Below are 23889 nucleotides of genomic sequence, written 5' to 3'. Positions count from 1 at the left end.
GTTTGAACTCTCAAAAATATTTTGAATCGCGAATAACTCGAAAACTACGTAGAATTCAGAAAAAAGTGCCGGACCCAAAACTGTATAGCACAAAATGAGTATCCACTATTTTGTGAAAGAAAAGCTACTAAGAATTCTGTGAATATTGAAATAATAATCAACTGAGAACGAAGATAGTGTTTATGATCGCGATTTTTAAAACTTAGTTCATTTGAAACCAAGGAGTAGTTCATGTGTGTTACGTACATAAAAATATTGATAATAACACGAACGAAAAATCTCTCTTGAGATTTGCTTGTTTATATGGCGAGTGATGAAATATATCCATTGAAACTCCAAGTGCTTATGTGGCAAATTTCGTAAGTCGAAAATTATTTCAGCTTTCCCAAATAGAAAATAGAGATCTTAACCATCATGATGCATTTTGATTTGATGAAAACGAAGTAGTTGTCCAAGACTTAGAGCAGTTTCCATGTGCGCCTAGAACGTGAATTGTCTTGAATTCGAACTGGCGGAAATTCTTGAGCGGATGCTTTGGGCATTGAGGTAGATTTACTCAGAAATAGTGACTCCAACGAAAAAATGACTTACGACTTTTTTGTAGAAAATTTCCTGCTCTACATTTTTTATTCGTGCAGTATTTTTCGATTTCCTCTTAGTTTTCGAGTTATTCGCGTTTAAAAATTTTTTTGAGTTACAAATTCCAAAATTTCAAAAACGGGTGCCTGTAATTTTGTTGCCAGGCTTATTCAGTAACCGAAAATCTCTGAGAATCTAGAAAATCAGAAGCGCCTAATTTAATTTCGGATTTAATTCTATTTTATCTATGCTATTAAAATTTGTATCGGGCTAATGATGTCATCTCTTAAACAAGCAGTTTTGGCAAAAATTCAAAAATCACTATTAAATATTCGTAGACAATTTTTAGCCGTGATGAAAAAATATCAAAGCTTAATTCTTCACAAAGAAAAATTTTTTAATGTTGTAAGAAGGTCTCGAGAAACAGGAGAGTTTTTTAGTGTTAATCGACAGGATCCTGCCTAAATAATTGTGTGAGAAGTTATTTTGGATATCGCTGACGATCAACGGCATATTAGCACTAAAACTTTATCCTGATATATTATCTTGATATGCCCCCACAGTTCGATCGATAACAGTCTCATGTAGTGTAGTAAATTTGGTGTTTTTAAGTTAAAATATAACTTCTCAGGGATGCCTGCAATCGTCATATTTTTGGTTACCCTGTACGCCTGTGCTCTGTGTCCGTTCTTATACGGCGCACCCTGTATATTCAACCGTACAACAACATGGAATATTTTCAATTCTCCGATTTTACCTGATTGTAAAGTTTATTTAGCAGTTTTATCGTTCTTTTTGTTAATTATAGTAGTAACTTTACCAGTTTTCTTATAAACAATTTTTTACTTATCATCCAATCTTTAAGAAAAGTTTTCAACTTTCTGCCATGGGTCAATATTTTCTATTTTTATGCGTTGCCATTGTTTTAGCCGGATTTGGTATTTGATATAAGTCTCAACCGAGGCGACAGGCTGAGTATTCAGGTTTTGTATGAGGTGTTTTGTCACGGCTAATATTTTATTAGAAATTTACCTCAGTCTCTGTCAGCACTACGTAACTTCTTTTAGCATTTTAGTAATGGAGTTCCTGGTTTCGGTATACAACGTCACTACGAATCTTTTTAGGCGTGTTAGCAAAGACAGCAGCAATAGCTTAGAGCTAAGAAGAAGTTCGATTTGGAGATTGGAAAGCAGGGTTCCATTAAAAGAAAAACAAAAAAAGACCTTGTACACATAAATTGAATGAATTAAACATGTGAGTTTGTGTAAAAATAAACCTTTTTTTATTAACAACGTATACTATTGTGAGCATTTATATCCATTTCTCATACATTTTAATGATACAATTTATTCATTAAATTGAAGTTAATTCTAATCCTTCTTTCCTTGGATATTCCATCGTAATTCTTCATTGCCTCGAAATATCTTTGAAAAAAAAAATCACGCTCCGTTTTAATTCTCGAAGCTATTTTTGTAACTCAATTTTTTTCACGTCAACTTCATTATCGGAGCTCGTTAAACGGGACAATGAAATATTTTTCCTCTGCCTGCCTTTCCGTGATTTTTTTAATGCTGAATAATTTTTCTTTCCAAATAAAACCCTAAAGCTATTGCTTTGCTCACAACAAATTCCCGATTACGTTTTTATCATTTCGTATCAATTCTAAATAACAAAAAAAATACCGAAATGATATAAATATAGTAAAAGGTCGATAATAAATAAATAGCTTTGGAAAAACCATTCGACAGAGTCAATAGGAATGACTTATACGAAAATTCTAGAAAATAGAGTTTAATTTAAAAGAAAAACTAATCAACGGAGTAGAGGTTTTATATAAAGAGACGAAAAACTATGTCAGAGTTAGACAAAAAGTATCAAATAGGTCCGTAACAACAATATTAAAATAAGAGAGATCCTATACGTAGATGACATGGTAATAATGCCAGAAAATGGGAAAACCCTGAACTGAAACTTAAAACTATACAATGACAGATAATGAAACTCGTCGATAATAATAAAATGAAAGACAAAATTAGAAGAATCAAATATAGAGCAGATTAAAAGCTTCAAATACCTTGGCACAACATAATTTGGAAGAATGAAACAAGAGATAAAAGAGAGAACTGGAGCAGACTCTTCAATGCAACACAGTTTCTAACCAACAGGCAATACTAAAACAAATAAAAACAAAAATATATAAAAAATAGTCACACCCATATTAACACCCACACAGAAACATAAAAGTAAATACAAAATACAGAAATGAGATTTCTGAGGCAAATAGATAATTAATGAAGATACGACAAAATAGAAAATAATACTTTAAGAGAAAATTTGATATCAAAACAAAATAGAAGAAGGACAATTGATATGGTTTTGCCATGTTATGAGAGTAGGAAGAAAACGATTAATAAGGAGGATAAATTAAGCATGAACTTACAAAAAAAAATAGAACAAAATAGAGGAGAGAATGAAAGCTGTAATGACTCAACTCCAGCATGCCTTACACTTGAAAACGTAGAAAAGCTTCAGGATTATTTAAGTAAATAAGATGAATATCAACTGTTTATCTGCACTACATCATTCAGTTTTCACGGCGAAGGCCAATAAAGCCTATAGCATTCCTGTTATAATTGAGCATGGTAGCCTAGAGAGAGCCAAGTTGTGAATGTATCATTTTAGAAACGCTATTCACTTAAATGACGATTTTGGTCATTTTTCTTTGATTGTTTAATCCAGTTTCATCAATTGTTGATAGTAAACATCAAAATTCATCGTTTGGTTCCTTGGAAGCAGCTCAAGAAACACAACACCTTTGTAATCCTACCGAACAGTTTGTTCTGGTGGATAGAGTTTGCTTTATGATCGTTTTCGAATTGTGTTACTGTACATGACCCATTTCTAATCACCACCCTTTTCAAGAAAGGGTCGGTTTCATTTCTTTCGAGGGTGCATATAGCAAATGTTGATTCTTTCTGTTAAATGAATTTCTTTCAATTCGTGAGGTACCCAAATATCAAGCTTCTTAACTAGCTGCTTAAGATATTTTAAGTGTCAATTGTTATGTGCGATACGTGTAGCCTCTTCAAATATGACTTTGATTTGGTCATCAACTTCAATAGTTGATGACCAGAACGTTGCTCATATTTGAGGGAAATTTGAATATCAATTCTGACAGCTCTTTATGCTAGGTTAAGGAATTAGCACCATAAATATCACATATTTCTTTGTAAGCCTCAGCAGCTTTCTTTACGGAAATGAAAAAGTAAAAGCATAAGCACTCCATTAAACCACAACTAAAAGCTCTAATAAAAATCACGCATTTCTTGCTACTATGTGACCAGGATCACGTGACAAACGGCAAAGTACAGCAACGCTCTCTATCAGTAAAAAGCGAAAGTAGGTACCTAAATAATACAACCAATTGTTATTAATAACCCGTTATTTAATTGCATGTTTTACTTAATCTAACAGTAGATCTACAATATTTGTAGTAAATCGTCTCACATAATTCACTGGTTACAATAAAAGAATGGAGACGTATAAAACCGCTTGTAATTTTGTGCTCGCATAAAATAGCTCGTCCTGTGAAATTTGCGCCCTCTAGTCGTAAATATTAGCCGAAGCTTTTAACTCACAGCAAGCAGCATTTTTACTTATCCTTAATGACAGTTTGTACTTAAACTTACATTAAAATTACCACAAAAAATCATTCTCTGAACTTTGTAAAGTGGCAAGGAGAATTTTACCAATATATCCTGGCAAAACTATTTTATTGATATACATACTGAGCTCAAATCACTTTGGAGGTAATAATATCCTAACAAAATTTTTCAATGCAGACACATTTTGCTTTAATACGTATTGTTTGTGTCTTACGCAGTCACCACCTTAATTGATTATTTTAAAAGCCATCTATAACTTTTTATGAACAATAAACAATGTGCTTAATTTTGGATTTTATGAATTGATATCGTCAACCGTGAACGTCTCAAGAGGCTCATAAGCATATCAGTCCGTGGCACCGTATGTCACCGAAATGAGGCAGTGAATAGTAGAACATCAGCATCGTCACTTGATTGCTTTTATTTCATAATTATTTCTCGCGATATTAAATTCTGCTTTGTCACTCGAATATATTGATGAAATAAATAAAAGATTATTTACTATTATAGAATAATGAGCTAGACTGCAGTAGTTGACACAAGAGCTTCTCTAAGAGTCTAAAATGACACAGGTCGATGATAAAAATAATGACGATGAGCAAGAACAAATAACTCAGATATCGAGCATGAACTTGAACTTGAAGAAGAACTTTATGAGGAAAAAAATGTTCAGGATACAAAACAAGAAACGTCACAGACATTTCACTTCACAATTAAATGGAGAAATCATTGTCCCCCATCATCGCTAACATTCAGAATAATAGCAAACAATATTGTACATGGATCTCTGATTAATTTATTATACTTATATTCGATGAAGGAATGGAATCTATGAAGAAACATTTACTACCGATGGAACTACAACAGAACTTTTTTGACTCATCCTGTTCATGCAGTATTTCGATTCTTGATAGTGGATGGAATTCTGATTGCGTTTAGAAGATGATATCAATTCAGACAGTGCCATCAATATACGGAATTAAAACATTTTCGTTATCAGACGCTAAAATATTTCATGCCATGAGAATGGGGGTAACTTAGGTAAACAATCACAGGGCTCTCCATTTGTAATTAGAAATTCCTATCGATGTTGTTTTTAGAATAGTTGAATTAATTAGGAACGGTATTACAGATAACTGGTTCAAGAACGTGAAGTTTTGAATTACTTGAGGAGTACAAATTTTCAATGCCATGGATGACACAAAACAATTAATTGTAGTTGCCTCTACAATTTGTATTTGTATTATTGTGTTTTACGTTTCAAAAACCAAAAAAATGTACTGCTCTTATCATCAATCCATGATATTGACGAAATAGATGAAGGCAGAGAAAAATCTATAATGACTTTGGAATACAATTGAAGTGGACTTTGCTGAACACCAGCAAAAAATGAAGTTCAAAAAATCTTGATTTCTAGCCAAACTTGTTATTGGTCTAACAAAAAACAATCTATGGAGAGGATACATTGATCAGTACCTGCCACGAGCCACGAACCAAAATAAAAGAAAAAATATTAAATACCCACAGAAGAGCCGATACCAGATCTCAATAAATTACCTCGTACAGGACGTTGTTTGGAATTTACATGCCATCAAAAAAGCACGACTAAATATTCTAGGTTATGTCAAAAGTTTCGAGGATTCGAATGAAGTTTCTTTGGAAATTGAATATTATAGTTTATTTCAGAAAGCTCCATTAAAATCTAATCTAGGGTGAGTATTTCCTTTTTAAAATGAAAAAAGTGAACTTTTCTTCGAATTACACTTTTGGTGTCTTCATCAAGGACTTTTACTCCGGTCAAACTCCGGTCATTCGGGATCATAGAAAACAATGTTTTGTTTACAATACAATAGTTTCAGCTATTTTTCATTTTTTGGTGTAGTTTTTGATTTAGAATTAATACATTTTTTCATTAATCAGGAAGATCTCAAAGTAGAAAGTGGGATCGAAATGACTGATCATGCGATTTTCACCATTTCACTTGTGGAGAGTTGAAAAAGAGCTTTTATGATTAAAGGAATATGATAATAGGATGTGGCATTTTTTTCTCAAGTCATTCTGTTAGTCCTTCGTGTCACAAATTTCCAAAGGCTTGAGAAACATCGAGAAAAGCCGTTGTGCAATACTTTTTGACTTCTAGTGCTTCTCTGAAGGTTCTGATTACTCTGTGAACTTGTGCGGAGATTTTATCTTCTGTTATTTTGTTATTCTTCTTAGTAGAAGCTTCTCAAATTCCTCGAATGTTGTATACGATCAACGTGTTCCTTCTACTTTCTAATAGTATTGGAAGAATCTAAACGGATGGAAATCATACATTGCTAAACGGTAACGAAGCAGAACAATCAATCAACATCGATAATTAAGAATATATCTGAAGGAAACCGGCAAATTATAAAAACGGGATAAAAAACAAACGCAGAAAAAAAAACTGAAATTACAACCGACTTATTAGGATACAGTCTTGAAATTTCTCGAGAAAATTGAAGTTGAAAATGAAAGTTTTTTTGTTTGATTACGGCTATTTTATACAGTCAAAGTACTTGCAAAGTCGTAAGTCTGTGAGTGAGAAGTATTATTTGAGCTTCTTGTTACATTTCAGAGAATTACTTTTCCAGAAAAAAACAAATGAGTGGAAAATAACGCGAAATGAATATTGTGTTGTTGAATAAATTTTGTTTAAAATAGAATATGTGGATGTCAAGGTCTTCAAAACCTGCGGCATGTTTCCACAACACGACTGTGTAATATAAGCGTCTGCGATGGGTAAGTATTTTGAAAATTATCAGCCTCTAATAATGTTAAATGGCTACATTAATGATGTGACACCTTGATACTTTCTGTTTTCACAAATCGAATGAGTTATATCATTGATTAATTCTTTATTCGAGCACAATGGCGAGTGATATTGTAAAAAAAGGAAAATAAACCATATGTATAACAGATTTAGATGAGCGAGTTGATTTGCTTACAAGAATTCAGGTAATCAAATATGTTCAAGGTAAATGAAGGGGTGGATATAAAATCCATGAAATTCATTAGTAATAATGACTTGGCCGTTCAATGAAGACCATTAATAAAGTATTTCATCAATATACTGGAAACACACATTGATTTTTGAAGGTAGTGAACTGGGTTCGACGGGAAACTCGGCACAGGTCTATTTTTGGAAATATGGTAGAGATGTGTAAGAAAATTTACGACATTTTACGACTTTTTTTCAGTTGAGGAAAGAGATGATAGACGGACGGAGCCAAATCTGGTGAATAAGGGGGGTGTTCCAGTAATTCAAACCCCAAATCACGAATTTTTTGCATGGCAATAGCAGATTTGTGTGCAGAGGCGTTGTCCTACAAAAACAAAACACCTTTGGGTAGCTTTCCGCGTCTTTTTTCTTTAATTTTTTTTCCGTAGAGTGGTCAGTAATATCGAATAGTAATCTCCAGTTAATGTTCCACCCTTACCCAAAAAATCAATCTTGATTACTCCATGGCAATCCCAAAAAACTAAGGCAAGAACTTTTCCAGAAGATTTTTGGACACGAAACTTCTTAGGTCTTGGAGAACCAAAATGTCGTTATTCCATCGATTGTTGCTGTGTTTCTGGATCGTAGAAATATACCCAAGTCTCATCCATAGTAACAAATCGGTTTAAGAAATCTACGTCGTTTTCAAATTGAGCACAGATCGAACGCAATGCTTTTGGTCAAGATTCAAATATTTTGGAATCCATTTTGCAGCAATTTTTCTCCTGTCCAAATTGACGTGAACTATATGATGAACGCGTTCGTATGAAATACTTAGTGCTTCAGATATCTGTTTTAGCCCAATTCGACGGTCTGAAAAAATCATGTCATGAACTGCATCGATATTTTCGGGGACTGAGACAGAAACTGGCCTTCCCGAACGGTCATCATCTTCAATGGAAAATTTACCTCTTTTGAAGCTTGCAGTTTAATTTTTCACGGTCGCATACGAAGGACATTGATCACCAAGGATAATAAGCATATTTTCGTAAATCTGCTTACCACTTAACCCTTTTAAATACAGGTGCTTGATGATGGCTCGATACTCCAATTTTTCGATTGTCACAATTTCGTCGGTGGACATCTTTCTTCTTTTAATTTTTTGTGTAGCTCTGGTTTACTTTTTTGACGTCAAACTTATCAATAAACGTTAAGAAATATATCTGTGCATGCGTTGAGAGATTTTTACAATAATTACAGGTATTCTGGAAACTTAGTTTCTGTTTGACAATCCTATAAGTGAGTCTTAACAAAAGGAAAGAAAATTGGTATCGAATCGTCATTAAATATTTGTTTTTGAAAGGTAAGCATGAAATGAAAGAGGATGGCCAAAAACTACGATAACCAATGATATATGTCATCGAAAGAAATTCACCAAATAGTAATGGACGACTATCAGATTAAGGTTAGAGAGGTAGAAGAAGCTATTGTAATTTACCATATATAGTCCGAAGAATTATGCATACGTAAGCTATGCGCGCATTTGATGCAGCGTTTTCTCACCTTCAACCAAAAGCGCTTTCGAATTAACATTTCCCAGGACTTTGTGCAGGAAGAGTCGGGTTTTTTGCATCAATTTATAGCTGTAGATGAATCTTTGAGTCACCAGTATAATCCCGAAGTGCTATTCTATCAGAACAACGCACCTTATTCACCAGATCTTGCACCCAGGACCTTTTTTCTGTGTCCTAGCCTCTACTTGGAGGGGATACATTTTCATCAGACTAGGATGTTATCTCATGAAAAAACTGCTATTTTGAAGAGAAAGACGGCAGTCGGCGTAAAAGTATTATTCCGGATTCTCACAATGAATTATGAGATATAATTTGCGTGACAGGGAACAATTCCTGATAATTGAGAGACATTGTATTGAATCGTTTTCGAAGGGCAGTCCTAAATGATTACTTCCACTTCTAATAAAGAGATATACTCCTCCTTTCCGCTTTCATTAGAATGATTTCACAATATTTGCATAAAAAATATTGACCCGTACAGAAATAAAATTAAGTAACACGCCACCATCTAATTTTCTGGAAGAGACATTAAGTCGATAAAGAGTCTCTTGAGGGTGATAGGTATTCAGTTTGAGAACAACAATAAAATTGAGATAAGAACTCCTTATTTCACTCACTAAACGTTCCTTTTATACTTTTCGATTAGTTCGCAGCTTTTCGATGACTTTATAGTTCATTAAAATAGTAGGTTTGGATTAGAAACACATCTCGCTTTTAGGGATTGTATCAGAATAAATTATAATCAGTGATATATTCCATTTTCTTATCGGCTTTGATGCAAGTTATAAATTTGTCTTTCTACTAAGGATTTGGTAAACATCTGCATTCGATTTGTAGGAGCGTAGGGTGAAGATCAACGTCTATAAGAATTTATGAGTATCCATCAAACTGCTTGTTCAGTTCGGGGAGTTCAATGTTTAAGAGTAAAAGTTAGTTTATAAATTTATACTCTCTTTTCTGTGTTGGTTAACGTGATTCATAAGCACAAACGCGCTTAACCACCGAGAAGTCAAACGTAACGCCAACGAGAGCGCAAACGCGAATGTAACAGTTTATTCAACTTAAATGTTGGATACAGGGAATTCAACGCCGTGTTGCGAATGAAGTGCTTTTAGGTCGTCCCGTGATTGTGAGCTTATCGAACGAGATCGACTTTTCACTGTGCTTTACGAGCGCCTACAAGCTTAGTAAGAAAGTACAACGCACATGCGCTGTGCTGCGCAAAGATATTTTCTTCGTAAACTGATCGGTCCAAGAACCAATCGGTCTTTAATTTCATAGATGGAGCCATCATAAAAAAGGCCGTTGAAAATATAGGTTATGATGATAAAAATCAAAAAAATATTATAAGTTGCTCAGAAATAAATATTTTCAAAATAAAAGTAAAAAATTAATCAATCGATTAGAAAAACTGTCATTGTCTATTTGTAAATCGTTAAAAATCTAGATACACTTTCCAGCTTTACAAATAAGCCATGAAATAAAATTTTTGAAAGGTCTTTAAATAGAAAATTAAATTAAAATTTTCTTAGAATATTATACTTTAATTTATGTAGCCTGAACTGAAACTCATAACTCAATAACCGTGTGTGATTCAATTATTTACTCAAAACTTCTCAATTTAATTATTTCAAACTACAACAAGAATAGTAAACGAAAATGATTATTAAATATTCTTAAGTATGATTAATATTTATGTTAAGAAAAAGGAAATCAGGAGTACCAAAAAATTAAAATTCGAAAAATTTTAATTAAAACATTTCAATTAAAATAAAAATGTTAATCTTTCTCTTCAAACTTATTAACTACTTTCATTTTCGGACACATTTTCTTGGATTCATGTTGTGACTTCCTTTATGTTTTTACATACAGTGTGATGCATGCATATTTGCCATTTCCACTTAAGGATCTGTCATTACTATTAAAATGACCTCATCGTTAGCAAATCCCTCCATTTCTACAGTTTGAGGCTTGTAAGATATTACAGACCGAGCATCCAACAATTATAACATGATAAAAATGTCTAATAGCTTCAGACTCCAGGTCATACAGTGCTTCAATGTTCAAAAGATCCTTCCTTGTGACGAGTTGTTTCCTTTGCAAATTATTACTAGCAATTGAATCTAGCACATCATTTAAAATGTGCTGAAAAGGAATATAATTTGCAATTTTAGCTGCAGAATATTCTTTATCTATTTTTAAGAGATCTATGAGCTGAAGTTCAAACATGAGTTTCCATGAATTTCATAGAGTATTTACCATATGCATCAACAATGCATTGCTGGGCAAGTCCCTACGATTTTTATTTACCTTTTTAAATGCATAACCCCATCTCCTTTTTCTTATAATTTCCTGATCGATTACAGAAATAAACGCTGCAAGGACTCCCATCAGCAACATATTCTTTCCTTCTAAAGGGACAGGGCCGGATTAAGATTTATAAGGCCCTGGGCTAAAATAATGACGGGGCCCCTTTAAGGAATTCGGAAACCCGGAAAAATTCACAAAATAATATCAATACGTTAGATTCCAAGCCTCTAGCTTAATCCGGCCCTGCAAAGGGGAAATAAGCAGTTGTGTTTTCCAGATATCTTTTTCACTCTAAGTAAAATCCTGATCACATCATTGCTTTCTAAAAGTGTTCAATTAGGTTTGATAAATTTGTGCCGTAGAGAGAACAAGTTCTTGACAGATGATCGAGCTAGTGCAGGTGCTGAATGTAGAATCCTTTGATAGGTATTCAGGTAGTGTTTAGTAGTGAATCGTTTTTGCCATTACTGCACTCAAATAATGTCTTTCTTCAATTTTTTCTAGAGGTACTACGTTATTCAAACTATTGTATGGATGCGTCTTCCGGATATGTTACTTCAAAGTTTTATTTTGGTCAAAATGATGGCCGCAAATGAAGCAATTATAATCTTTCAGACGTGACTCCATTTATATTTATTTTTCCGAAAATGTGATTAATTTGTTTTAACAGAAATCTAAGCGTGGTCGTCGTCCTTTTTACCGGGCACGTATAGATGCTCGTCAGTGCTTCAAATTTCGAAAGAGAATGATGTCAGTTATGTACTAACACCAATCTATCAGAAAATGTGCACCAGCACACCGTTCAATCAACTTGTTCAACATAAAAATTAATTTATTCTTTCTTCCTAATCAGTTCAGTGAAATAACGGAAGAGCCGGAAAAGAGTGATTAATTATTCCATTTCATTGATTGGAATCGTAAATAAATTATCTACAAACATTTTTAATTTCCTAATATCAAAATCAGAAAATATCTAAGCGTATTAACTTGGAAGTCCAGTTTTTTTAGAAATTTTGAGCCACAATCTTCGGAAAAATTGGTACTGAGCTTACTTTACATCTTCATTACGGCGTTGTAATGAAGATGTGAAAAATCGACATTGATATCGTGCCGTCTAAATAAATTAGATATTTGCTCAATATAGGCAAATATAATAATTGTTTATCGTGAAATTATTTTGCATTTTTTAGTAGAATCAACTTTTTACGGGATAGAGCGGAAAAAGCGACTATAAAACTAGGGTTGATGTTTAAGTTTTGAGATAAACAATTATATAATATCAATATATAATCAACCACTTCTTCAGGTATAGAAAAACGTTGACCTCACAATTTGTTTTTAATCTGCGGGAGTAAGAAGGAATTATTGGTTGCTAATCAAAGACCCATCGATTTGATGTTCTAATTGTTCAAAAACGTTTTCGTTTGAACTGATGTGTATGTGAGAGCTCACATTGTCGTGGTGAAGTTTGATTCGTCTTTTGCGATTGGTTTCCTCGATTTTTTCGAAGACACAATTTGATGCACCAATTAGAATTAGAAGCAAACATTGAGAACGTGTTGCGTTCTATGCCCACTCTCATGAGAATTGTCATCCAGTATCGAGGTACCAATAGGCCTTTTTGAAAAATAAACCTTTTTTTGTGTACTTGCTTCAATTATTGTAGTGTCAACTGAAAGTGTTGTTTCTTAATGAATTTATAAATTCTCGAATTGTTGCTTACTTTCTAATTGTAACCCGTATAAACATGATATAACATGCTAAAAGCATTAATGAATAAATACATCATACATTTATTACAATTAAAATAAACAACATGGAAAAATTTGGATAATTTTTGGGGTGGCCCGTTTTCGCTGACGCTCAGTGTATTTAAGGATAAATATTGTTGAATATAATTACTATCTTCACTAATTTTCGTGGAGGAATGAAACTGAATAAATTGAACATTTGGCCAAGAACATACAAAGAAGAAGATTTTTCGACTAAACCAAAAAAGTAAGTGACTGGGCTTGACGTAGAATCGATTTTTATAAAAAAATTATGTAGTTAAAAATGCTTTGTTTAACATTACGTTTTACACTTGTAATACTAAAACACAAAACCAGATTTCCAATAAAAATGTAAATTATTCGAGTTCCTGGTTTCCAATTAATTTTACAACATGGGAGATCTTTTAGGAATCACGAATAATGTCGAATATTAAAAACGACGATATTTATATCTTTCAAATTACGTATTCCACACGTTCGCTGATATTCAACTACCTTCGTAAATTTCAATACCATCACCAGATTTAAATTACTCTCGCAATAAATTTGGACTGATAAATATTTTAATTCAACTCGTCAGTCTCTATTGGAATTTATATTTCGATTTCGCGTGGAAAAGTAAAATTGGTTCGCTAACGACATACAATCTTTTAAACTCATGTATGGGTAAAATATGATTTCATTCATTTAATGGCCCAATCAACAATTAGATTAGTTTACCGCCAGAGAATTTATCTTAATAATTTCGTTAATTATCAAAATTCAACAAAACTTTAATTAGTACAGAAATTAATCTATTGCATGACTGGGCAAGCCAACTCCTATTATTGACATTCCAGCGACTTTCACCCTTAACATACCTAAGTAAAGACTAGGAAACAAAACTAGAGAAATCAGTGGTATTCAAAATGTTTTAATTTGCACAAATGCTCATTTCATCATATCCTTCCATTCAAACGGAATAACATTAATTTCTTTCTAAAACTTATTAAGGACTGCTTCTACAAGGATACCTTTCCAGAATGGTCATGTCGACTTGGTATTTATGTAAGCCATACTTCATTAACAAGATAATTAAGCCAGTAAAACTTCAAGATGTCATTTTATTCTCAAGCTCAAGCGTATGTTGTAGGTTCTTATTATGCGGAAGATTTTCTAGACTTAAAATTCTTAGCACCAATTTTCCCTGGACAATAATGGCAAGTACTGTAGCAAACTCTTGAAGCAATGCTTCATGAAAAAACTGAATCTGGCCGCATTCTTTTCAAAATGCAATTATACTGATGCTTCTTATGATGTTTTATGAGTTTGTCTTAGAGAAAGGTCAGCTCAAATTTTTACAAAATATTGTGTGTAGTGTACCAGTCTGTTCTCAATACCAGAGGAAAAAAAGTCTTCTGAGCTTATGCGCAACTAACGTTGAGTTTCGTCCAACTGTGAAATTTATTCGGAGTAGAATTCCAATTGTTAAGTTTTGATCTAATGCGTTTCATTTTTGACCAAGTCAAGTGTGTCTTACTTTTTTTATACACGATAAGATGACCAATTACGCTTCCAAAGCGTATTTATTCATCAAACACGAAAAATTATTAAATTTAACAGCTTGCGCCTCGGTTTCTGAAACCATTGGGTTGAAATTTGTTTAAAAAATACTATTAATATAATTTGAAGGCTCTCGGCATACCATAGGAACTGCGAAAAGCATTTTCTTTACCACACTTCGAAAGTCCCATATAACTGGAAATACAACACATCTAATTTGATTGTGATTGTGATGTGTGCTGATATAACTTTCAGAAATTCAGAAATAGAAGAACAACTCATTTCTTTTATTATTCTTGAGTATCTGGTCGATTATTTGAATCTCATGATTTTTTCCTTCTTTATTCAAAAGCAATCAAATTTTCTCGAATAATCTCGAGCACAGAATAATATTTTATAATCTATAGAGAAAAAAGTACGAGGTCTGGCTATTGAATAACGAGACTGTATCTGGGTATCTAGATATCTTGTCTATGCATGTCTCAAAACACGTTTCCGTCACTATTATAGTGTTTGTGTAGTGGCGGTTTGAAATGAACGTGTTTTTTGCTCGTGCCGAAAACCTTGTGTGTCGAAAAACAGGAGCAACGTATCAATCTCAAATTTCTCGTTAAATTGAAAAAAAAATCCGACTGAGTGCTATAAATTGATACAAGTAGCCTATGGGGAATTGTGTGAGCGCTTTAGTGAGGGCCGAGAGAACACTGAAGATGACCACCGACCAGGTCGCCCTGTAACTGTTTCAACTCCGAAAACAGTGACCAAAATCAATCAAATTGTGCGTATAGATCGTCGAATGAACATCCGGATGATTGCCGAGGCTGTAAACGTCGATAAAGAAAAGTTGGTGCCAAAAAATCAGACTCCTGACCAAAAGCTCTTACATCAACGGTTCTTGAAAAGTTAGAAAAAGATCTGCTTTGAAAGGGACCCGATTTGAGTCGATGAAAGCGGTAAAGCAAAAAATGGCAGAGCTCCTAAAAGCCCTCATCAAAAAAGGCTTCCAGCACTTCTCCATCAATGCAAAAAACGTATAGAAAGATTTGTATGTTGAAGAGGAGCATTCGAATGTGAAATAATTTTTATAATAAAACCCTTTTTCGTAACCAGTCTCGGTATTTAATAGACAGACCTCGTATATTCAGAACTCACTTCCTATATTCATTGTAATATACTCTAGCCAAATAAGATTTTAGAGGCTTAAAAAATTTGTATGAATGTTCAAAATACTATTATAAATGAATTGTGAAAAGTCGCCATCAATTCCCCTGGTGCAAAAAATTTTATTGATGGTGAAAGTTTGCAAAAATAGCCCCTTGCATTTTTTAGTTAAACGGTGAGACAGCAAAAATATTTCAGACAAAAATTGTAGATCATCTGATTCTCTACAAAAAATGTCTTCACACTTTTTTTCATAAATATTGCCATTTCCGTGATATAGCGGTCCAAAAAATTGAAAAAGAATCTCCGCCTCTATTTTCATTTAGTTGCATAGCCTTAAGTAACATTCAATTCGCATTCGTTTAGATTTGTTGAGCATAGAAATAAGGACGCAGCCTCAAACGCAGATAGAGAGGATTCCTGACCAGTTCGATGTCACAGTCGCTTTGTAGCTTTGAAACGGAACCAGAAGCATGATTACGAGGGATTATTAAGCATTCTTTCGTAGTAACAACTGGTGGCTTTTCGTAATTCTGCGTTATTTCTGATCAACATTTGGCTAAAAGTCGAGTTGTTGATGCGAAATTATACTGGAGAAAGTAACATTGATGCCCTGGAAAGAAAGTGCCAAGAAGTAGCTGGTTCAATCAGTGTTTTACGGCAATGCATTAAATAAAGAGCTGGAGAAAACAAAAGTACTGCAGTACCGACGTAAGTTACTACACTTCCGTTCAAAGAAGGCTAAGTATCATAACAATTGCTACAATTCTTTTTTGAAACCGACCACCCTCAATGAAGATGAAGCTACAAATATTGCGATGAGAAACATTTGAGGATATTGAAAATAACGATGATATCAATTCACATTAGAGGAATTGGAAGGCATTTGTAAAAATTCAATAATAGATATCAGAACCATTTGAGCCCCAACCAAAATTGATAAACTTTTCTCTGCGCGAAGTTTTCTTATGATTCACACTCCATATGGGGCGTGGATCCTAGGAAAAATAAAGTTAAAATGTTTTTGAAATGAAAATTGTAAAAAATTATGTTTTCAAGTTAACTCTACTTGTAGTAAGAAAAAACAAAATTTTGTTTCCTTCTTTATCCTTTGAATGATTTATGTTTTTATGTAGAGTGTACAAAAATGTACAATGTGTTTTAAAAAATATTATTTCGTGTCGAAACATTTAGAAATAAGTGACTACAACAAAACTGTGAAACACATTTGTTCCCTTGGGCCATGGAGAAGGTTTGGAATAAAATACGTCGTGTGGTCCACAGGACCGCTCTGGGCTATGGAGAAAGTTCAATTGCGGGCCTATGGATCGCACTGGGGCTACAATGAAATGTGACTGAAGTTGGAGTATGGTGATAAAATTATTATTACAGAAATATCAGGAACTTAACATTCATATATTTTATTGATAGTCACCATGATATTTCAAATCAAGCATGGTATGAAAAAAAAAACAGATAAAAAAGAAGAGCGATTCAGCATTCTAGAAGCTGCAGCTGCAATTATTTGAGAAGATATTCAATGTGCAGTGTTAAATAATTCCAAATATCCTTCGTATGTTTGAATTTATTGATAGAGACATTCCAAAGTCACTGACTTTTATTTTAAAAAATAAAAACTTCAATTTAGAACATTAGAACAGAATATTAACCATAGTATTTTGAGTACTGTTCGGCCTAAGTCTCTCCAAATTATAATTATATTTTCATTTATAAATTACATAATTTACACAGCTTTCATTACCTAACCTAACCGATTTTTAGCTCTATGGGAATTTTTGTAACCTCACTTCTATTTTAAGGACTAATTTGACTGGACTAATATGTATTAATTTTATAATAGAACCTCAAAATTTACTATTCGGTTAGAGAAAGATTTCAACTATCGTGTGGTGATCTCCATATATTAAAGCTCTGTAATTAGAGTTAGAACTTCAGGGCAGAAGTTCAAGACCATGCACTTAGTCTCTTAAGTCTGTTATACATTAATTATGCAATAACAACCTATGTCAATTAGGAGAATCCACTTTCATTCAAATACAAACTAATCCTCTCTCTAGGTATATCAATTATCAATACATATACATGGATACATCTAAGAACGCCAGAGGTGTGTGCTTTAAGGTTGTGAATTTTCAATGTAGTCTTAGTTATCCATCAGATTATGATGCCTTTTTCGTTATCATATTATTGTGACTGGAGCGTGGAGTGTAACAAGATATAAATTAAATTAATCGGTTATATTATCGGTAAATAAAAACATTCAAAACCAATTACCATCGCGGAAGATACGACTATTAGTGTATAGGTGTTATAAACTACTAGAGGTATAGTCTAGTCAAATAAGTCAAAAGAAAAAAAATAGAAGGGAAGCTACAAAAATTCGTATGAAGTTAGAAATTTTGATGGATTGTTAGAAAGAAAACGAGAGAGAAATATAGAAATGCTTTATTGTCAAAAAATTATTACAATTTGTAGACAAAAGCTTGTAAAATTTAAAAAACAAAACAAATAAAATAAACTTTCAATATACAGAAGAAAACTACAATGAGTAACAAAATTATAAGTAATAATTAACATATAAGTCTTATATAAGAAAAAGTTAAACTAGTATGCAGTATGCTCGGAATTAAATATTATTAGAATGGAAGTCGTTTACAGAGTAGAATGTACTTTCCAGTAAATAAGCCTTGAAATTATTACGGAATGCGGTAAAAGATGATATCGATTTGATTTCAATTGGCAAGTGATTGTGCATTTTTTTGCATTGTAACATATTGAGCCCTTTAAGCATATTAATTATTAATAAAACAGGAGCAAATAATTATAGTCTAGCAAATTAGTAATAAATTTAGTTGAGAAAATAGTAAAATGTTAGTAAAATTGTGAACGTTCCTACTACGTTTAATGCATAAGCGATAATAATTTCCGAAATCTGTGGAGATAGTGAGAAAAACCTTTTAATTTTGCCATCAAAAAATAATAGCTCTTTTTAGGCACAATAATTTATTTTAATAAGAACTATAATTTCCACGTGTAAATCGATATTTTTGGCACAAATTTATACTTTTTAGACTTTATATTGAGCCTTTTTACATTTGACACTTAACATATATCATATATTTAGAGGTATTTGTAGTTTGCATCATTAATTATCTGTACTAGCATCACCAAAGGCATAGATCACCAAGTAAAACAAGGGTGCATTCCATATTAATTGCCCTTCAATTTGTATTCAAGAAATATTTATTGAAATTTCAGAGAACGCTAATGAAAAGTGTCTTGGTTAATAGAAAACATAAAAATATATGCTATGCTAATGCTACATCATCTCTTCATTGTTAAACACTGTTTGACCACTGAGCCATTTTTTCAAGTCTGTGAACAGAAATTGATCCAAAGGGTCTAAATCTGGTGAGGTAGTAATTCATTAATTTATACCATTGCAATAACGGATGTATGAGCTTGTGCGTTGTCTTTCTTCTTAGCCAAATACGGTCTTTTTGGCAAGATCTCTTCGCTCAAACGTTGCAATAAGTTCGCGTAATTCTCGCCGCTGTTAGTTTTTCCTTTTTCAAGATGAAAATTATTCCATGCGTATCCCAAAAAGCCGGCTCCAAGACCTCGCCTGCAGATGCAATGATCTTTGGCTTCTTTAGAGCCGGTTCTCCCTATTCATTGTTTTGATTGTTCTTTTGTTTCGGGTGTTAAGTGATGACCTACGTTTTATCCATGTTCCAAATTTTTGCACTCCATCGTAAATACAGAGTCGGGCCAAATGTGCGGAATACGTATACTATGTAATGTTTGTTTTTATGTCACAATTTTTGAGATAATAGTTTAAATGCATCACTCTGTATTTATAATATAACTTTTGAGTAGATATGATATTTCCGAATTTACGAATATCAGGTTTAGTGGATTTCTGATTCATAGATTACGATTAAACATCAAATTCAATGGTAGGGTTAAATATTTATCTATTACAACATGGTCAATAATTGAAAAATCAATGTTTCCTTATAATCCTTCAAAGTAGAAACCTTCGACTGCCTGATAGTATCATAATCTGTTCTTGGAGTGTGATCTATAAGAACTAAACAACAATCGACGGTATGGGTCTTTCAAGACGATCGAATCCAACAAAACCACATAGGAAAACCAATCGCAAAAATAAATCACATCAGTTCAAACAAAAACGTATTTTTACAGTCAAAAATTGAATTGAGGGGTCACTCGCCATACAGTCCTTGTTTGGCAGGATCGTCATGATTTCTTCTTATTTCCGTAGACCAAAAATAAATTGCGAGGTCAACATTTTTCTACACCTGAAAAAGCAGTGGATGCGTTCAAATCACATCGCTTCAACAATTGGTTTAAAGGCATGATCTTATTGATCTTAACGAAGAATATTTTGAAAAACAATGAAGTTATATCGAATTATAAATATCTCTTTTTATTTGTGTATTTCAAAATTGAAGTATCGTTATCAACTGTAAACTTGGAAATATGAGGAATTCTGTTAGTATATGTGTCATTAAACAAATTTGTAGCTTCTTGTATTGGCTTCTGTCTCCAAAACCAACAATCATCAATGAAGTAATTCCCTCATGTTACTTACTTCCGACATGAATAACAATGTATTAATTTCAATGTGAAAAAACAATTAAAATAATATGATTTTCAAACTTCTACAATGTTAAAGTGTATATGGATATATTCTTCTGCATAATGCGATAATTAATCACATTTGAATTGATCTCGTTAAGCTGTAATCCATAAGTGAGAGACCCACTGAAATTGCTATCAGAAATATCACATCTACTAAAAAATTATGGACGACATACAACATTAATTAAGCCACTAATTCAGTTTTTTCGACCCTGTAAACGAAATCAAAAGGATTGCCTATTTCGTAACTGCTTAGACGTCGTGGAAGTTTTTATGTAGATGTTTACTATTACGGGAATTCCTTTGTAACTCATTTTCGTTTGAAATTGCTGGGGTTACACCGCAAGCTGGCAATTCTTGTTCGAGGAATTTCTCCAAGCACAAGGACTTCTACTCAGACACCCACTCTCTCTACTTCTAATCCGTATCTAGTCGTTTATAAGTTTCACGAATTCAGATATTTTAATTAAAAATTAATTATTCACAAAACGGCGACGATTTCCATCAACATTAAGATAACGATGGAAATCCGGTTCCCAAATTAAGGATAAAAACATCACTAATTTGTCTGTTTCAAATAGCAATATACAATTTCAGCTTTTAATTGACGTTTGATGAGATTTTAGTAGCATAAAAAGGTTACACGAGTAGTTGATAACCGATGAGTTGTAGCTTAACGACCCGAACATGATGTATGCATAAATTTCCATTTTGTGCGTATTATGGAAAAGGAAATTTCAATTACTTAATTACTTATTAATATCGTACACATTGGAATAACATCCGCTTTCATAGGAGAATGCCTTTAGGTAAATTTTTTAATGGATTGTTTCTGACGGGAAATAATTCTCTTTATAGTCAGGGAGCGGGTATTCTAATGTCTTTTGAGCCGCCTCCAAATATTCCCGGCGTTCTTGCGAAAAACAGATCATGAACAAATGGTTCTTTTCCGAAAATTTACCATTTTTACTAACTTTCCATGTTAATAACTTTTGACCAACTGAACATTTTTTAAATTTGAAAAATCGTACTTGTTCTTTGAATTTTACTCTACAAATTGGTATACTTCGACATTAGTGCAGGTCCGGCTTTTGGCACTTATCGCGATTGCTTTCTCAACGTTGCAGCGCGTGGTGACAAACCTCGATCACCACGAGCGCATTTTATGTCTTTAATTTACTATCTGCCCACGTCGCGAGCAGAAAAAACACGCAAACAGGCAATATCTTGTTTATTGTTACTCCGAATGGAAACCCGAATAATTTTGATATTTAAAATGAATTCCTATATTTAATACTGTTATTATTGTTCAATATCTATACTTCTATGTTTTCATTTACTAACGTTGATATCGAATTTTCATTATTTCATATTAATGACTAATTATCTAAATCGAACAACAAACGTTTTCATTTCATTTTCTCAATTTGCTTCATGAATTTATAAATTTATACATTTCGTTTCAATGCCCTAACTTACAATAATTCAGGTTGTAATTTATTTAGTCGTATAATTGGAGAGCTTATGTAATGGAATGATGTTAATGTTGATGCCAAAGTTTTGTTGCTAATGTTTTCTTTGAGGCAAATGGTAATTTAGCGCAATAAAATGCGCACCAGAAGCGCTGTACCATTGAGAAAGCGCTTAAAACTCCGGACCTGCACCCATATCGAAATATACCATGAATGAAGTTGGTATCTAACTATTGAAGTTGTATAGTTCTTAGGCTACAAATTACGCACAGTTTTAGAAAAACGCTGTCTTCTGGAGTTGGTATCATCATTATTTTTAGCGAAAAATTGAAAAATAACATTACTTTGGCATTAGATCACTCTACGGGAGAACTATGCTAGCTCTCGTCTTGTTTGCCAAGTATAGAAAATAATGAGAAACAGAAAGATTAATTTTACTCACCTAACGTGCATTCTTCCCCTATTCGCTTAATGTTGAAGCAAGATTCTTTATTGTGATAGGCGGCTTTGCACCACGAACAACTGATTGCCACAATTTCTTTGGAACTGAAAGATAACTTCGATTGGAAAGACTGAAACAAAAAGAGATTCTTATAAGCGAGATCATGACTAACAGTGATTGATAGATAACAATTACTGTCCAAACTTGGGAGATATCCCGTCTCCGTTTCCTGATTTATCACTCTAGTGTCGTATATTTTTTTTACTCTCGTATAACTATAATGGATTTTATATTTATGGTCTGAATTATACTACTGAAAAGAGGATCAAATGGGATAAGAATAAAAATCGATAATTGTGTGAGGAATACTTTTTTTAGAATCCTTAAAAGTTTTTAAAATTTTTACTGAACAAATACCGCTTTCGAATACAAACGTAAAGAGTAAACTAAAGTTTAGTTTGCCTACAAGTTTCTCGCATTTTTTTTTATTAAAAAATAATATTGGCCATTATATCGGCAGGACCAAAAGGATGTATGCTTGTTTTCTTTTCAGTTACGATAATCTAGAAATCTGGTACCTGTACGGATAAATATAAAGAAAATATATTGGAGTGATTTTGAATGAACTTAAGGTATTAACAGTAACTGCAACAGCAACAAAAATAAAGTTCAAAATACAGTTAAGGAAGAAAACATACACCGGTGTTGTTGAAAGAAGTTTCTAATACAAAATGCGAGCGTCATGTTGAGGAGATTACGAGGAATTATTATAAAACTGGAACTGATATAGAAAACTGAACAAACTAGTTTGAAAAAAATAACAATAAAGATATTTGAAGAAATGGAAGAAACAAAAAATATATAAGTCAGGGAACAGATATTATCTTATATATTAAAAAAATTGAAGATTTCCATTCCAAGTCCGTTCAGGCGTTCTACCCAACCGATTTGCTTAATTTTTTTTTCAATGAAAGGTATTGATGCACAGATCAGCCATCAACCATCGGATTTCATCTAATTTTCACCATTCTCAAGTTATACTCAAATGCGATTTCCCCCTGTACATTACTTATGGGAGTTTTTCACATACACACGTTCTATTCTCAATATCTCAGGTTCTATTCAAGATAAAGACTTCGTTTTGGTTTAAGAACACTCGCTAAAACACCTTCTTTCTTTTGAGTTTTCGAACACTTAAATCGGTTGTGTTGGAGAGGAGCTAGGCGCGGACATTCAATGTGGAGTTATGGATTTTTGTAGGTTTTTGGCAATTCTTCTACATTCAAAGATCTATATCTCAGGTTCTAATATAGCTACATAGTTCGTTTTGGTTTAAGAACACTCGCTAAAACACCTTCTTTCTTTTGAGTTTTCGAACACTTAAATCGGTTGTGTTGGAGAGGAGCTAGGCGCGGACATTCAATGTGGAGTTATGGATTTTTGTAGGTTTTTGGCAATTCTTCTACATTCAAAGATCTATATCTCAGGTTCTAATATAGCTACATAGTTCGTTTTGGTTTAAGAACACTCGCTAAAACACCTTCTTTCTTTTGAGTTTTCGAACACTTAAATCGGTTGTGTTGGAGAGGAGCTAGGCGCGGACATTCAATGTGGAGTTATGGATTTTTGTAGGTTTTTGGCAATTCTTCTACATTCAAAGATCTATATCTCAGGTTCTAATATAGCTACATAGTTCGTTTTGGTTTAAGAACACTCGCTAA

At 33.0% G+C, this 23889-nt stretch overlaps 1 protein-coding gene across 6 annotated transcripts in view; it reads right to left on the bottom strand.

The window, feature by feature from the left end:
• LOC130449353 (eye-specific diacylglycerol kinase) overlaps nt 1–23889 on the bottom strand; it is a 260920-nt gene that overhangs the window by 80627 nt on the left and 156404 nt on the right. For all 6 annotated transcript variants that reach the window (XR_008910435.1, XR_008910436.1, XM_056787124.1 and 3 more), the window contains one exon: nt 22169–22298. Coding sequence is in view for 4 of the 6 variants with exons in the window: in XM_056787124.1 (XP_056643102.1) it covers nt 22169–22298 (130 nt within the window). In the remaining 2 variants the exon portion in view is untranslated. The remainder of the gene's footprint in view (nt 1–22168; nt 22299–23889) is intronic.

This window comes from Diorhabda sublineata, chromosome 10 (assembly GCF_026230105.1).
Source record: "Diorhabda sublineata isolate icDioSubl1.1 chromosome 10, icDioSubl1.1, whole genome shotgun sequence".
Classification (NCBI taxonomy): Eukaryota; Metazoa; Arthropoda; class Insecta; order Coleoptera; family Chrysomelidae; genus Diorhabda; species Diorhabda sublineata.
This window is presented reverse-complemented; position numbering and strand designations above follow the sequence as displayed.